This window comes from Alligator mississippiensis, chromosome 5, assembly GCF_030867095.1.
Source record: "Alligator mississippiensis isolate rAllMis1 chromosome 5, rAllMis1, whole genome shotgun sequence".
Lineage (NCBI taxonomy): Eukaryota > Metazoa > Chordata > Crocodylia > Alligatoridae > Alligator > Alligator mississippiensis.
The window spans coordinates 167994613-168012908 of record NC_081828.1 but is presented as its reverse complement, the minus strand read 5'-3'; the positions used below and the strand labels follow the sequence as shown (position 1 = coordinate 168012908).

At 41.2% G+C, this 18296-nt stretch overlaps 1 protein-coding gene across 1 annotated transcript in view; it reads right to left on the bottom strand.

The window, feature by feature from the left end:
- Window positions 1-18296, bottom strand: part of THSD7A (thrombospondin type 1 domain containing 7A) — a 432531-nt gene that overhangs the window by 54036 nt on the left and 360199 nt on the right. Inside the window, exon 17 of the mRNA XM_059728968.1 lies at window positions 1697-1875. Coding sequence (XP_059584951.1) covers window positions 1697-1875 — 179 coding nt within the window. The remainder of the gene's footprint in view (window positions 1-1696; window positions 1876-18296) is intronic.

Below are 18296 nucleotides of genomic sequence, written 5' to 3'. Positions count from 1 at the left end.
CCAGACTCCCCTGCACCCAGGAGGGGGGACAGGAGGGAATACACCCATGCTCCACTGCATAGCCACTGCACACCCCCCAAAATGGGGAATCCTCCAAGACCCCTGAAGCCCCCCAAGCCCTGCCCATCAGACAACACTGGGTTCCTATGCACAATGGGGGCCACTGGGCAATACCCACCCCCACCAGAGACCGTCCCCTCCACCCGCCGTGTCCTGTGCACACTTTGGGAAAGCAGGTTAAACACTTGTGTTCCCCTTCACAGTGAGGGGGGAACCCCCCATGAGACCTCCCCAAAGCACCCCCCCAGACTCCAAGAATGTGGATTGTAGGATGGGGCACTGCCCCTACCCCCAGCAATGTGCTCTATGCCACCACCACTCCTGCTCTCAGCAGCAGAGCTTGGGCTGCAACTCAGGCCGGGACTTCTGCCTTGGCTCCGCTCCAGAGTGTCAGCTCCACTTGCAACACTGGGGGAGCGGGGTAAATTCCAGCTGCACTTAGGGTTTTAGCTGGGACTTAAAGAGGTCTAGTGGGGGGTGTTCCCCAATGGAAGGTTTCCCTTGCAGGCTCCACAAAGCAGATCTTGGAGCCCTGACTGTAATGCACTTGGGGTGGGGAGACTGGTTCCCAGGTTCCCCTTTTTGCCCTCTCTTTTCCCCACCTAATGGTATGTTTTGAATAAATAAATAAATATATAAATAGATAAAGATGATTATTTTTATTTTTGGTTTCAATTTTTTCAGGGCAATTGTTTTGGGGAGAGGGCTGCTTACTGAGTTTCAGCAAGCCACTGAGGGCTGCATGACAGGCAGCCCAGGGCAGATAAATGTTAATTTTCTAACTTTTTTAGGGGTGCTGTGGGCCGGATAGAATGGCCTGGCGGGCCACATCTGGCCCCTGGGCTGCATTTTGCCCACCCCTGCTGTAGAGCTAGCCAGCTACACCTGGTGGTAGCAATTAGTAATTACCACTTAAAAAGTCCTCGTTAAATACACATACAATTAAGTTGAATTAGGTGTTCTGACACACACTACCACATTTCATCTTACATTTAAAATACATCCAACCAACTTTAATTAAGGCAACTTCTGTCACTTGAAAAGCACTCTAAAGTCTGGCACATTTATTAATTGATGACTTTAATGCACTTTAAATGGCGAAAATCGTCTTGTGTATAAATGTCCCACTCTAACCTGCCTTCTGCCTGACTTCAGACTAACATGGCTAACATTGTTTGCCTGATGCTTAAGGAAGGACTCTAACATCCATTTAGTCATCAGTACAAGCTTCAATCTCAACAGATATAATTTAAAATAAATTCTTCCAAAAGGCTAAAACTACTTTGACCAAGGGATGCTAGAAAGGACTAAGGAGAACATAACTATTTTGACGGCTTCTGGGCATTTTTGTTTTCTTATCTTTAATATCTGTAGTTCACAGAACATGAAATCTGGTAGTATGGGGCCCTATACAGTTTACCATTAAAATGCAGCGTGCTGTATACAGTTCTTTTAAATGCCCCAGAATAAAAGCCTTCATTTTGCAACTGAGGACTTTTTGTTCTCTATGACTTTCAGTGTGTATTACTTAGTTGCTCAGAAAGGAAGGATCCTTAATTGATTTGATTAATGCACTACACCTGTGGAATAGAGAAAAGATAAATAAATGAATAACATAGAAGTGAGCAAAAATTACCTGATTGACATGATCCAGCTTGGGACAAGGCCGACCGCCATTGTATGGTTTCTCACGGAGCCACTTAGACCTAACTTTTACCCCGCTCCCACAAGATTTACTACATCGAGACCAGTTGGACCATTCACTGAGCTTGCAATCCGAGGGACATGGAATTATGCAGGCTTCCTCAATGTAACCTGAGTGAAAGGAAACGAAAGTGAAATCTCTTCAGCATGTCACTCTGCCACTTCTCCCCTGAAGCCTCAGTCTAATTCATTTAAAGTGTCCAAAGTTTGACTTGACAGCGATATGTGAATGTAGAGATTTCTTCATCATTAGGGCTAAATTAAATTCTGTGGGAAACTGACACATACAGCTAGAGTCTATGTTGCAATAACAGCTGAACAACCTCAATATTATCTGATTAGGATTCATACTCACCAGGTTTCAACATTCTAAATTTCTGACAGCTAGAGTGTAATTGACACTAACCTGTCTCTTGTTCCATCATTCTTATACTGCACAGATGATAGCTATGTTAAAAATCCCAGACTCCAGTTTAGTTATAACTCTTTACAGGGGTATATTAAGTAAATCCACTGCCATTGTATCTATGTTGACAGTCTAATTGGACCAAAAGATGTGTGTATTATCAACGGTGAAATGAATGAACATAACACTTTTTTTATGCCCATTCGTGGCTAGAAAAAGAGAGTGGCTTGCCACAATAAAGACCTACAGATTAACAACAATCTTCCCCTAGTTGTGCATACAACAATTGAAGGGGAAAGCAAAAGTTTTCATTTGGATAACACATGCATCCTGAGAAACTGGAGAGAGAAGAGGCTGAATGTATAGGGAAAACCATGGGGAAACTGCTTCTGTTCAAGGAATGAGTGGGAACCTATTTTTTACAAAAGAAGAATATGCCACAGTTTTTCAGTTTGTGTAGTTTAGATCAACATTTACAGTAGAAACCATAAAAAGTCAGTTACCACCATACATTTACTGCAGCTGTCTTCCTGAATATATGCAGACTGTCTCTAAAAAGAAGATGAAAAACTGTTGCATCTTATGTTCCACAGTGTAATTGTTGGTAAATGCAATTTAAAGTACAAGCTATTGCATATGCAGTTGACATACTTAAAAAAAATTAATTGTAATGCAGTTCTAAAGCATGCCACATATACAGTGTAAAATTCTCATAACATCAGCAGGGCTGTCTGGTCAAGATTTTAAGTTAGTTGTCTTTCAGCTGGATTGAATGTCCCTAATTCTTGTATCATGAGATAACATATTAGCCTTCTCTATACTATTCATTAGTTTGAATACTTGTGTTTTGATTCCTCACAATCTCTCCTCTAAAGTAAGCAATCCCACTCTTTTCAATTCCTCTGCATATAGAAGTCTTTCCAAGCCTGTGTATCTGTTATCCACTTTCAACTGTCCCCTCCCTTTTCCCTCTTCCACAGATAATAGTATGGCTTGAACTGTACCAGATCATGCTAAGTGAGGACACTGGCAGACATTGCATTTGTTATGTGCTATATGTGAGAATCATATGAGAAACTAGCATGTCAGATATCAAACCAATTTATCCTTGAATAAAAATGGTGGATCAGCCACAAAGAAATTGCTCATCCAAAGTAACCCCACTATAATGTTAATTTGTGACCTGTTGGCAAATCACAATTTGTTTTATCATACGTGCATATAACACACAGCACATGTAACATTTGCCAGGGAGCAAAGTCTGTACCTTTATTGTTGAGACTTCCATCCTGTTCTGCAAAGGCTTTTTTTTTTTTTCCTAAAAGACCATGCTAAGCATTATGGTTGTAAAGAAAACTTGAAAACATGATTTGAGTGTAATGCACAGAGCAATGTCCACCTGAATCCACAAAAACCCAGAAATACTAACTCTGAAAGATGTAGACTTTCATTTTCTCTACAGGGTGTTACCTGAGAAGCCTAATGATAATTTAAATGTTAAAAATATTACCTATTCTCTAGGGCTATTGATCAAAGAAAGCCCCTATTCAAAAACAGAGGGGATTTTTTTATGATGATGATATGCACAATATTTTAGTGCAATGAGTTGTGCTTGAGTCACTGCTGCTATGTTATCACCTTGACCCATGGAATCAAACCAATCAAACAGTTAGGAACCTGGGGAACATTTGAGATCAGTGGAGAAATCATGCTTCCCTTTCCCTTAGGAACTTAAGTTCCCAGAGCAGCAGGGCATTAATCTGTTTTGAAAATGCTGTTGAGCACACCTTGTTATAGGGGTACCTTCCTTACTGTAGAGATTGTAGGTAGATATTCTCTGAAGACCAAGCCAGATATCACTGCTATAATCACTCACAGATTAAATTTACATTAAAAACTTAGATTCTGATGTCAGTACTATACTAGGCTCTGGGCACATATCTGTTTTGCCTATGCCTCAATCCAGTCCAACCCACAAGTACACACACACCCAATTAAGGGTAAACCAAACATGAAAGGTTTGGGTGTGCTCATGATCATTCTTTGAACATCTGCACAATCTCCTCTGCATGACATTCATTTTAGCTTCCCAAGCCGGTGGAGCTTGCCTTCTGGACAAGAAAAACAAGTCACTACTTTTGTCATCTTCAATCTGGGTCCTAAATAACAGCACAGTATTTCACATAAGACTACCCCTTGACAGATATATCGGTGATATCATGTTTTAATATTTTTTACTATTCCATTCCTTATGCAGCCTAATATTTTCTATTACTTTTTTTATTCATCACTGCATCTTGATGTCATCTTTATGAACTGTGATGTTTGCAACTATATTTGAAATGTTAAGTTCTATATGAATTGCAAGGTATCAGTTTTCTGTCTTTTCTGATTGTTTCTGAAGTCAGTTAACGCCAAATACTTATGTGCAATGTAAAGATGCAGGGCCACTAAATAGATTTTATTTCCAAATAAATATATAAATACTTTTCAACAATTTATGTTGAACACAATGCACAATAGAAATAAAAGAGTTTTTGTAAAGTTAGAACATGAGCATTTTACTACACATTCAGAAAAGCTCTGAATTCTAGCTCTGTTTTCTATAGCTTGCTGCTGTCTGAAAATGTTAAATGATTAAATACATGTGCAGAGCCTCTCCCAAATTGGGCAGGTCTACAATGATTATTCAGAGAATGCATCATCTTTTTAGATGTCAACAACTTTACTGAACTGAGTTATGAACTTGTTCATCAAGTAACTATTGTCACTTGACTGATTTATCAAATAATACTTTATGAAAGGTATATTGTCTTAGACATAATATATGTTTGAAAGCATACAATATGCAATGACATGGATTGCCCTGAAGCAGTATGGATGAGACTGATTATGGTTCACCTTACCTGACATCTCTGGGTTAGTTTTAAAGATGAGATGTATTTGATTTCATAGCCTCATCCTAGGTTAAATTTTGTATATAAGTACTAAATTGTAAATTTTCATCAGATGTGTGTTTCCAATGAGTTGAGATCAATGTAAAACCATATACTATCTATTTAGAAAAATAGAATTTGAAAATGAATTTTACAAGAAAGTTGAAAGAAACAAAATTATAATATCTAGCATATATCTCACCTTTAATTTACTTGTTATTTTAACTTCCTGTATGTGTTACCTAAAAAACTTTGAATTTACCTTTGTATATTTTTGTCCACACTGACCTACACATGTTTAACAGTAATACACAACTTTAGTAATTTGTTACATTTGTTTCTCTCAATTAATGTTTTGAAGAATCAAATGAATCTTTCTTTAAGTAAATAATTCTTTTTTTAAGTGATTACCTTTGATCAATCAACAGAAACTGGCTCAGAAAGACCACAGGCTTTTATATGAAATGCTAAAGTATTTTAACTTTCCTGATTGTAACACAATGGGATCCTTACCATCTGCCTCAGTCATAAATAAAGGCACAGTCTAAAATAAGTAACACAAATATATCAGAGTCTGGAAGATGGAATAGTTCCTGGGGGTCATGATTGACCACAAGATGAACATGAGCCTACAATGTGATGTTGCGGCTAGTAAAGCGACCAAAATGCTGGCTTGCATCCATAGATGCTTCTCAAGCAAATCCCGGGACATCATTCTCCCCTTGTACTCAGCCTTAGTGAGGCCACAGCTATAGTACTGCATCCAGTTTTGGGCTCCACAATTCAAAAAAGATGTGGAGAAGCTTGAGAGAGTCCAGAGAAGAGCCACACACATGATCAGAGGTCAAGAAAACAGACCTTACGGCGACAGGCTGAGAGCCATGGGGCTCAGGAGTGATCTGATGGCCACCTATAAGTTTATCAGGGGTGACCACCAGTATCTGGGGGAACATTTGTTCTCCAGAGCGCCCCAAGGGATGACGAGGTCAAACAGTTATAAACTACTGCAAGACCGTTTTAGGCTGGATATAAGGAAGAATTTCTTTACTGTCCAAGCCCCTAAAGTCTAGAACAGCCTGCCATCGGAGGTGGTTCAAGCGCCTACATTGAACACATTCAAGAGTAAATTGGATGCTTATCTTGCTGGGATCCTATGACCCCAGCTGACTTCCTGCCCTTCGGGCGGGGAGCTGGACTTGATCTTCCGAGGTCCCTTCCAGACATAATGTCTATGAAATCTATGACAAGGACAAAATTGTACGAATATATAGTTTCTTAAACTGACTACCAGATTAGTACATATTTATCCTTGTTTCCCTGTTCATTGACCCAAAATAGAACTATAAAGAATTTTTCACCTAAGTTAAATAATGTTTGCAGATTATTGTATGTTAAAAAACTCAAGCAGCAATTTGCAATCTTGCATTTAGAGGGATATCAGATAAAAACTATTTGATGCAAGTCATAAGTAACACATTATAATTACATTCAGCTGCCTTTAAAATGTAAAATGCTTCCACAAAATGACAAAAGAATCTGTGCTGCTGCAATCTTTAATCTCAAATACACTTCAGTAAATATCTCTATGTACTTGTACCAGTCAGTTCAAATATTTTAAATCAAAATGTAATAAAGCTATAATTGTGTCTTTACTACAACGTATTTAATCTCAATAAGATTCATAATACAGTACATTCTAGTTTGTTTAATGGTCATTGAACATGTTTCAGAAAAGGATTTGGTAGGCCAACCAATATAAGCAACTATTCTGTAAACATAGGATTGCAGGACTGAAGCATTATATTTCTTTACTCTTCAAAGGGTGATGGGGCAGCATCTGCTCTCTAGATAGCATCTATTCTTAGCTCTTCCACAAAGAAGACTTGATTTTTTGGGGAGGCAAGGGAGTGCATTCCTATTTATGTGGAAATAAACTAAATGGAAAGACAAGGGGAGGCAAGGGAGGGAGTGTATAGGGGAAAAGACAGAACTGGAAGGGCAGGTGAAGATGAGGTAGAGAATTGAAGATAAAGTCAAGATAGAGCAAGAAGGAGGGAGAGAACTGGAGCAAACAACCAAAAGTCAGAAAATATCCCAACAAAATGGTAGCACTTTGAAGCACGCAGGTGCCTGCTTCAGCTGCCTCTCCTCTGGCCAGACCAAGTTTCTTACAGGTTTCATTCTGCAGATTTTCCCCGAAGGAAAGAGGAGACACAGTTGAAGTGAAGAACTAAGAGGTATTTTTAAGGATCTAGAAGAGTACTGGGGTGTGGTGGGTAATTACCCTCTCTCCCCAATGCAGTGGTCCTTACTTTGTCTACATTTGGTTCCACCAGATGGTGTTTCTGGATTATAAGTTTGTGAAGTGGACAACTAGTATGAACTAGAGTAGGACTACTACATCAGGTCTACTATTATAACTGACACATCATTGATCCTAAATGCCTTTCAGCCACTACCACTTGGGAAGAATTCAAAACTAGGGAAGGTAACCACCTGGGGTGGTAGCATAAAGTCATTTAAGGGTATGAGGAGTCATTTATTACAGCAGCTTACATCAATTTCATATTTTGCCTGATGACATGGTCATCATGTAATTGGTCTAAGATCCTCTCTTTTTGAATGCTGCACATGTCAGTGCATACAATCTGACTCTTTTTTGGTTGGTTTCTTTCGTTCAAAAGTGGAGAACTGTCTTGTGTCTTATGACCGTCTCAAAAAACACAGTACTTGGACTGTATACCTGTCCTCATCCTTGAGATCAACATCAGCCCACTTCTTTGGATTTTTGAGATTTAGAGAAAAACATGGCTCTTTGAAGTTCTCTTGGCTTTAAAATGTAAAAGGTACACATTCATTATTTGGGAGTGGTTACATTTGTGACTATTATACAATGTCCATGGAGTGATAATTTCTTTTTTCCCCCCAGGATTCCCCTTCAAGACATACTAGCTACTATAAAAAATTATTATTAAACTGATAATTTAAACACAGTGCAATTGCTATATTATTATTATCCATCAATAAGGCCATAAAGAGGTTCATTCAAAATTGTCACAAATGCATGGGGTGATCTATTCCAGGGCAGCATACAAACCGTATGAAAGCTAGTATTATAAATACAGAGAAATTGTTAGCAAACAGATGAGGTATGTCTAAGTTTCCATACCTCTACATTAAAGTCATTACAAACATTGCCAATAATGTTTGTAATGACTTTAATGGTAGTATTGAGGGCCTAAATACCTAGTATTTTGCTGTATGTAGACTTGGATTAGAGGTTTGTGTGAAAGAACATAATGTGTTTCATAAGGTTGTGGTTAATTTAAACAAATAAGGCAAAATAAAATATTTTATCTTAACTTCTATGCCTACAATTTTCCTTTTTTAGATATGCAGAGCTGTAGCTTGTGAATACTGGAAAAAGAAAAAAAAGATTAAAAAAAAAAAGATTATAAAAATGTTATCAATTAAGCAAGTTATAAATGAATGGCCAAGACCACATTTTGTAACATTTTGTGATTTGACTGTCAGGCACATGAACAATTAAATAAAAAATTCCTTGTTTCACATAGCTACTCCCAACATCTGTTGCAAAAATATTCAATGATACACAGATAGCCCTTTCTAATCCCCTGCATAAGCCTTGTAGCCATAGAGAGCTTTGTAGAATCAGCACAAATCAATGCATCTCATTTAATTAATGCTAAAGGGGGATATAATCTCACATTAATAAGGCAACAGACAGACTATCCTGGACTGGTCGACTGTGCCTAAGGTCTTAACAATAAACTGATGTGAATTAAGAGGGGTAATATGACCTATATACAAAATGTTACATCTGTTTGCCATGCCTCCTCTCCCCTCAGAACATACATACACACAAACAAAATACAAAATACTGTCTCAGTTTATGTAGGTCATGAATCCTAATTACAATATGAAGGACAGAAACTAAATACTGTAGCTGTAGAATAAATAAGCCATACAATAAAATGGTGATCAAGACATAAACTTTTGATTCTGTTGCCTTGCACATTCTAATTTAAACTTTAAGGGGATCACACAGGGGTTTGGCATTTCTGTTTCCACTTCCTTATCAATAAGCTGTAGCGATACTGTGGTAAAAAAAAGCTTGCCTGTTAAAGATAAATTATTCCCTCATACTGAACACACACTGAATGTATCTACACATACAATTAATGTGAAGCAATAAATTCCAGAGCAGTTTGAGTTGGAGTAAACTACTCTCAGGCACAGCATCTACACATGTGCCCAGAACAGCAGCAATTTGAGCCAGGGCAGAGCAGTTTACGCCAGGACTCTTCAGCCCCGGGCAGCTATGTTGGGTGATGGAGCAGATGGCAGGGGGATGAGGGTGCTGAAAGTGCACAGCTGTATGGCTAAGCAGCAGGCAGGAGTCTGGCGCCCAGCTAGCTGGGCTGACCGGGTACAATTTACACCCACCATCAGCATCAGCATTTAATCAGAGTAAATTACTCTGGCATAAGATAGTACTGTCCCTGACCCTCCTCATTCTTTCTCTCCTCCATCTAACACTTGTTAGATGTTTTTCTTTGTGTTTTTTCTGACTAAAGTGTTGGGACTTACCAAGAGTTACAGTGAAACATCATTACATTAGTGCCTAGGCAATTCTGTTCCAACTGGATAACTACACATCATAGTGCAGTCTGTTGAGCTGTGAAGTAGGGACCCACAGGTTGAGCATGAACTCCTACTTGTGTGCAAGTGTCAACTCCTACTTGTGTGCATGTGTGCTTGTGCAGTTAAGTGACTATGGCTAGGGACAGAAATTACACATACACTGGTATAAGTGATCAGAAGTAGGTTCAAATCTGTAACACAAAAGAAGTTCAGTGTGCATAAACTGCTTTCAAAATGGCCAAAATCAGTTTACGATAAACCTGGAAAGATATAGTATTAGACCCAACTGATTTAGGTTAAACTGGTTTATTTAACTTCTGTCCCAGATCCCCTCCAGATTAAAGTCAACTCACAGTCCTCCAGCATCCCAGGATGCTTTGCACCTCCTCCACAAACCCCCTCTCACTGGGTGGGCAGACTAGCTTTGGCCCAAGCTGTCTGTTCTAGCTGAACAGGAAGACATGCTCTAGTGTCCCCTGGCTTCTGGCCTGAACCACTGCAGTCATGTGGCTGCATTTCCAGAATCAAGTGAATGTCTGTTCACTTGTTTATTAGTTCAATCTATGCAGTTTAGGTTAGTCTGTAAAAATTGAACTGATTCAGCTTCGGGCTTTTTGACTGTCTGTACTTAGCCTATGTGTGTACAACTTGAGGATTTGGCCTTGGGTAATTAAAATACTGAGAGATTAAATGACTTGGGAAAAATCACATGGAATGCTGATGGAACAGTTTAGCACAGAATTTGTCTGCTCTGAATTTCAGCACTGAATCTGCAGAACCAAGCTACTCCCCAAACTTTTATTTCACCAAAATCACATCTGATATTTCCAATAGCAAGGTATTGGATATGGTGTTTTCTTTATACACACACTATGTAAAGGAGATAACAGAATCACATGCAATAGCAAACATGCACATAAAACAAAGAAAACATCATATTCAGTACCTTGCTATTTAGCTACAAAACAAATGGCTAAAGATAATACAAAATCTGTATTATGCCTACAGTTGAGTACAGTACTTACTATACTTAATTTGCAATGGAAATATTAATTCAATGGGCCTGAAATATAAATGGATTTGAAATGGGTAGAAATAGCATTAGGTGAAGAGCTAAACACAAAAATGGATAAGAAGCTGTAATGTATACTGGTTAGTGAACACTATCCAATGGGACACCACTGAGCTCCTGTTAGATTTGGTCTAATTTAGCATCTTTTTTCATGATTTGGAAGAAGGTATAAACTACACATTAAAAACCACATATGATACCAAATTAGAAAGTCTTGTGCACTAGACAGAGCACAAGAAAGTACCAGGGGATTTAGGGGGCATTAGAAGTATGACCAAGACACACAATAAAATTCAATTGTGAAAGGACTAGCTAATACCTAAGGAAAATGAAATTAAACACTGTGATATCAAATACCAATACAATATGACATGAATGGGAAACATAAAAGGAAATTAGAGAAGGAAAAGGGCTACTAAGTCATCTAGACCATCCACCTTTTAAGTGCAGGGATCTATTTGCTTGTACTAAAATCTTCAGGGCTGTCCAAATGGTGGCCTGTTAGTGGTTAAATCATGGCCCACAGGCCCAGAAATTCTTCAGCAGGGCAAGGGTTGGTGGTATTAATCCCCGCGTGGTGCTACTGTGTCAGTGAGATCAGCACCTGAGGGAGAAGGGTGGTTAACTTTGCTGTTGCTCACCCCACCACAGAATTTTCAAGCTGAGATTTCTGCTGGGGACACTTTTCAGTAGCAGCATAGTGAAGGGGGATGTTGTCAACCATAATGATACTGGTCTCAATTTCCAGGTCAATATCCCTGTTAGGGATGTCTTTCAGCACTGAAGTTAGTGGTGGCAGTGTGATTAACATTCAGGGGTGAATGCCATTGCTACTTCTCCCACTGCCAGAGGTGGGTTGTATAGTCCATGATAAGTTCCATGATCCAATCCAGCCACTATTCCAAAAAAGATGGACAGATGTGTGCTAGATAATGTAAAAATATCAATGAACACTTCTAATACTATAGGTGAGTTTTTAGCAACAGGGACCATTTCTTATTGTGTGTTTCTATAGTACTATAAATGGGGTTCTGATCTTTTAGGCATAATTGCAATATAATCAGTATTTTAGTAGAAATAGGAAGTTGGTACAAGTACTTAATTTTTTGTGTGCATGAAACATCCTTTGGAGGTCAGAGGGATTTTGGCATGCACAAGGTAAACAGGATTAGCTCCACTGTGATTCTCAGCTGTATCTGTTATCCCAGTGCATCTCAATCACAAAGGATAGGGAGAGTTTCTCTCTTAAATGGTGCTGCTGAGCTGACTCTTAGAGTATAGAATATAACTTGGGGAATTCATTAACATAAAGATAAGGAAAAGAATTTATCAAAGAATTAAAGACAGTCTAGAGAGACTGATTCATAGATTCATAGATGCTAGGGTCAGAAGGGACCTCAATAGATCATCGAGTCCGACCCCCTGCGTAGGCAGGAAAGAGTGCTGGGTTCAGATGACCCCAGCTAGATGCTTATCTAACCTCCTCTTGAAGACCCCCAGGGTAGGGGAGAGCACCACCTCCCTTGGGAGCCCATTCCAGACCTTGGCCACTCTAACTATGAAGAAGTTCTTCCTAATGTCTAGTCTAAATCTGCTCTCTGCTAGCTTGTGGCTATTATTTCTTGTAACCCCCCAGGGGTGTCTTGATGAATAAAACCTCACCAATTCCCTTCTGTGCCCCCGTGATGAACTTATAGGCAGCCACAAGGTCACCTTTCAACCTTCTCTTGCGGAGGCTGAAGAGGTCCAGGTGCCCCAGTCTCTCCTCATAGGGCTTGGCCTGCAAGCCCTTAACCATACGAGTGGCCCTTCTCTGGACCTTCTCCAGGTTATCCGCATCCCTCTTGAAGTGTGGCGCCCAAAACTGCATGCAGTACTCCAACTGCGGTCTGACCAGCGCCCAATAGAGGGGAAGTATCACCTCCTTGGATCTGTTCGTCATGCATCTGCTGATGCACGATAAAGCGCCATTAGCTTTTCTGATGGCTTCTTCACACTGCTGACTCATGTTCATCTTGGAGTCCACTAGGACTCCAAGATCACTTTCCGCTTCCATTCTATCAAGCAGGTCATTCCCTAGGCAGTAGTATGCTGGACATTTTTCCTCCCTAGGTGCAGCACTTTGCATTTCTCCTTGTTGAAATGCATTCTGTTGTTTTCCGCCCATATGTCCAACCTGTCCAGGTCTGCTTGTAGTTGTTCCCTGCCCTCCAGCGTGTCCACTTCTCCACAGTTTTGTGTCAACCGCAAACTTGGACAGAGTACACTTCACTCCCTCGTCCAAGTCGCTGATGAAGATATTGAAGAGTATCGGTCCAAGGACCGAGCCCTGTGGGACCCCACTGCCCACACCCTTCCAGGTCGATACCGACCCATCCACTACGACTCTCTGGGTGTGACCCTCTAGCCAATTCGCCACCCACCGGACTGTGTAGTCATCCAAGTCACAGCCTCTTAACTTGTTTACCAGTATGGTGTGGGATACTGTATCGAAGGCCTTCCTGAAGTCTAAGTATACGACATCAACCCCTACTCCTGCGTCCAGGCATTTTGTAACCTGGTCATAAAAAGAGACTAGATTACTCAGGCATGATCTACCTGCCACGAACCTGTGCTGGTTTCCCCACAGCATAAATTGTCCTGCCGGGCTCTCGCAAATGTGAGCCTTGATAATTTTTTCGAAGACTTTGCCAAGGATGGAGGTGAGACTGACTGGCCTATAGTTGCCTGGGTCCTCCTTCCTCCCCTTCTTGAAAATGGGGACCACATTGGCCCTTTTCCAGTCTTCCGGGACCTGGCCCGTGCGCCACGAGTGTTCAAATATTACAGCCAGTGGCTGTGCAATGATGTCAGCCAGTGCCTTCAGCACCCTCGGATGGAGCTCATCCGGGCCTGCCGACTTAAAGGCATCCAGTTCCTCCAAGTGACTCTGCACCATCTCAGGGTCTACGCACGGCAGTCTGGTGCCTTGCTGCTGCCTCCCTACAATCCCAGTGAGAGCCTTGTCCTGCCCCTCACTTAGCAACACTGAGGCAAAGAACTCGTTGAGGAGTTCAGCCTTGTCCCCCCTGTCCGTCACCAAATGCTTCTGCCCATTTAGTAGGGGTCCTATTCCACCCTGGGCCTTCTTTTTACTCCCTATATATCTAAAAAACAATTTTTTGTCATCCTTTACTTGGGATGCCATCCTCAGCTCCATGGTAGCTTTGGCCCGTCTAACTGCCTCCCTACAAGCACAAGCAGAGGAGGTATACTCCTCTTTGGTAATCTCTCCCCGTTTCCACTTTTTATATGCTCCCCTTTTAGTCCACAGGCTGCCCTGGATTTCTCTGGTCAGCCAAGGAAGCCTCCTGGCCCCTTTCCCTCTTTTTCCTTGCATCGGGATCGTTTCCCTATGTGCCCGAAGGATCATTTCCTTAAGGCACAGCCACCCTTCCTGGGCTCCCATCTCTTCAAAACTCCTACTCTGCAATACGTCCTTGACTAATCGCCTGAGTTCATTGATATCAGCTTTCCTAAAGTCTAGCACTTTCACCCTACTAGTTACCTTACCCACTCGACGTCTTATGGTGAATTCTATTATTTGGTGATCACTGTCCCCCAGGTGACTACCAATCTGTAGGTCCCCTACCATATCATCCCCCGTTGCCAATACCAGGTGATGTATGAGGAAAGAATACAAAAACTACAGTAAAACGCATAGGCTTGCCAACCAACGGTTAAAGGATATGATAACTAGCCACAGATATGTCAAGGGAAGGAGGGATTCAAGTTTGCAGTAAAAGCATGGGTATGAAACCAAGCAAAGAAAAAAACACTCATTGAATGTCACAATAGTTCTCTCTGGGGTCTGTGAGCACTTGTAGTACTTGTAGGAGTAGTAGTCATTATGGGAGATTCCAAAGCAAAAGTAAATGCAAATATTTCATTCATCACATGCATTAAATCCTTTACTGAGATCACTCTGGGAAGATGCAGATGGAATACAGTGGATCTTACTTCTCCTTTCAGACCACATCATGGGAACAGCATACCAGAACTTTTTTTAAGTCCCAGAATCAGGTAAGAATTTACCCTCTCCCTTCCTCTCCATGCTGCTCAGTGGCACTCCCTTTCCCTCCCATTCCTCACACTCCCACTGCCCCAGCTGACTGACCTGGGGGGGTGGGTAGGAAAGTTCCTGAGCTGCTTCTGCATTGCTCCAGCCAAGCTGCACAGGGAACCAGGCTCAGCTAGGGACAGGGGCAGTAGCATACATGAGTGGGTTCTCCCTTCCTGCTCCCCACCAGCCCTTGGGCAGGCTCAGGATGGGGGAACCCACCCACTGCCAGTGCCCCTGGCTGAGTCTTGCTCCCTATGAAGCCCAGCCAGATTGGGGCAGGAGCAGCTCTGGAGTTCCCCTGCCCTAGGGTCAGCCAAGGACAGCAGCAGTGGCAGGCAGCAGAAGTGGAGAATGGGAAGGGAGGGGACATGCTGCTTAGCATGGAGAGGAAGGGAGGAAGTGCCAAGAGTGGATGGGGAGAGGGATTCTTACCTGATTCACAGACTTAAGAAAATTCCTAGCTGCTACTCTGGTGGTGCGGTCTGCTCAACCTGAGGGTTGGGGAAACTGAAAGCAGGTGATGCAGCCACCCCTGCAGAGCCAGTCACTGCTTCCATTGACTCTTCACAAAATCCTGGACCCATGGAAATCACTAAGTTTGGGTAACATTTCCTGGTAGTATCTAATACACTAGAAAGGGCTTCTCAAAGGATGACTATCTTGAGTAATTACAACTAGCCTAGACAAAAACTCTCTAGCATAAGTCTTTAGCTCTTTACCTACATGAAATCCTCTCTGACAGCTCATATGTATTAATAAGTTTAACACAAAAAGTAACTGCTGTCAAGCTAAACCTGTTTTAGAAAAAATCTTTTTAAAAAGAAAGATGTATAGACACAGAATATATCTACCAGGAATATATCTACCATTTATAGATTACAGAATATATCTACCCTCAGGAAGTTTGCAGATTACACCAAGCTGGGGAGAGTAGTAGATATACTGGAGGGTAGGGCTAGGATTCAGAGTACTTAGACAAATTGGAGGACTGGCCAAAAGGAATATAATGAGGTTTAAGAACGACAAGTGCAAAGTCCTGCACTTAGGATGGAACAATCCCATGTACTAGTATAGGCTCAGGGCTGACTGGCTGGGCAGCAGCTCTGCAGAAAAGGACCTGGGGATTACACTGGGCAATAAGCTGAATATGAGCCAACAATGTGCCCTTGTTGCAAGGAAGGCTAATAGCATACTGGGCTGCCTCGGTAGGAGTGTTGCCAGTAGGTGAAGAGAAGTGATTATTTCCCCCTATTCAGCACTAGTGAGGCCACATCTGTAGTACTGTGTTCAGTTTTGGGCTCTCCACTACAAAAAGGATGTGGACAAACTGGAGGTCAGCGGATGGCAACAAAAATGATGATGGACTGGGGGACATGACTTATGAGGAAAGACTGAGGGAACTGGGCTTATTTAGTCTAGAGAAGGGGAAACTGAGAAGGGATTTAATAGCAGCCTTCAACTACCTTAAAAGGGATTCAAAAGAGGATGGAGCTAGATTGTTCTTAGTGGTGGCAAACGACAGAAAAAGGAGCAACAGTTTCAAGTTGGAGCAAAGGAAGTTCAGGATACATATTAGGAAGAACTCTCACTAGGAGGGTAGTAAAACACTGAAACAGGTTACCAAGAGGTGGTGCAATCTCCATCCTTAGAGGTTTTTAAGACCTGGCTAGACAGAGCCTTGGCTGCCATGATCTAGTTAGGGATGGTCCTGCCAGAGCAGGGAGTTGGACTAGATGTCCTCTTGAGGTCCCTTCCAACCCTAATTTTTTATGATTCTACCACCAAGCTGCCTACAGCCAGGACCTGCACATTCTGTAAAAGGACAGAACCAAATTTACTGCTACAAAAAATATTATGGGGAAAAACTCCTTAGTTTTTTCCACAAGAAAGTTCTGAAGTCCACAGCCAGGGAGTGATGAAGTATATGAGGTACTGACGGTAGACAGGGAAGTTTACAACTTTCAGGGTGCAAACTGATGTTACCCTTGTACTACCATAAGAATTTTTACAGTGGCATAAGTTGCAAGCTAAAACACTTCCTACCTTACTACATGTGTCAAAAAATGTTTCTGCAGCCAAAAGACAGTCATGGTTTGTGGTGCCTTACATGTCTGTTTGCTTATCGTGTATCACAGGAATTCCCTTGTAGGGGGTTCCCATGATACATGTATCTTGCTGCAATGTCCTGAGTGTCATCCAGGGCTGCTGCCCCACAGGATTGAGCCCCTGAATCCCTAAGAGTGTCAGAGGCCCAACCCTATGGGGCAGTGCTGTAACAACATTTAGACAGATTTAGATTTCACACCAGTGAAACAGATCAGTTGTGTCGGGACAAAACCCAGCATAGTTGATCTTTCTCTAAAAAGGATGTCTGTTTATAGCCTCAAAGATGTTGTTTTGAGCTATGTACTTAGTTAACATTGCAGCTATAAGGGTAGAAATATAACTTAAAAATGGAAGTGGAGGTTCTACAGCACAGTTCAACAAGAAGGGGTTACAAATTTAATAACCATGGCATGGTATAAAAGACACTGTATTGTATAAAGCACAATCAGGAAACACTCTAAGAATGCCTCCTTAATAGGTAGTACTGCCTATTATTAAAGTTGTCCTGTGTGAAGAATATGTATTTGTCATTATAAGGCTCTTTTTCAGCTATTTATAAATTTGCCAAATCTTTTGGATATTTAGGCTCAAGTTTTCCATACTGATTGTATGTCACAGAGGGTTCAGGAGACTGGAATGAGAAATCTGGAGATGTAAAACTAGGACTTACTGGTCAAGCAGCTGAGGCCTCGTGTAAGAAGCCCAAGAAGCAGGCTAAATGAAAAGCATGGGCCTGGACCTCAGTGAGAGTAAGGAAGAGACAATGCTCAGACAAAGATAGGTGACAAAGAAGCAGCAGCCATGCTTCAGCACAGATAGACAGAAGAGTAGTTCTTTTTTGGGCCTGAGTCTCACCATTTCTCTGCTGTCAAAAAAATATCTTTGAAACTTGCTAGTAAAGACATTCCCTTTGTGCTGGTCTAGGTAGAGGATAACTACCTACTACTGCTCAGTTATTCTTCTAACTCAAGCAGCAGATATGTGTGTGGTGGAGCTAATACCTGCCATACTTTTCCATGGTCTAAGTGGATATCAATAAAATGACACAATATAGAATTTTTTTTGCTTTATTCAAAGGTTAGGAACTTAAATACAACAATAAATTAAAATAATGTTATTAAAATGGCCAAGTCAAGCATTCTAAAGATAGAAAATGCCAGAAATGAACTATTCTGTTTTGTTTTTTTTTTCAAGATGCCTACTAGGGCTGCACGAAGCTTTGGGTGCTGATTCAATTTGGAACAG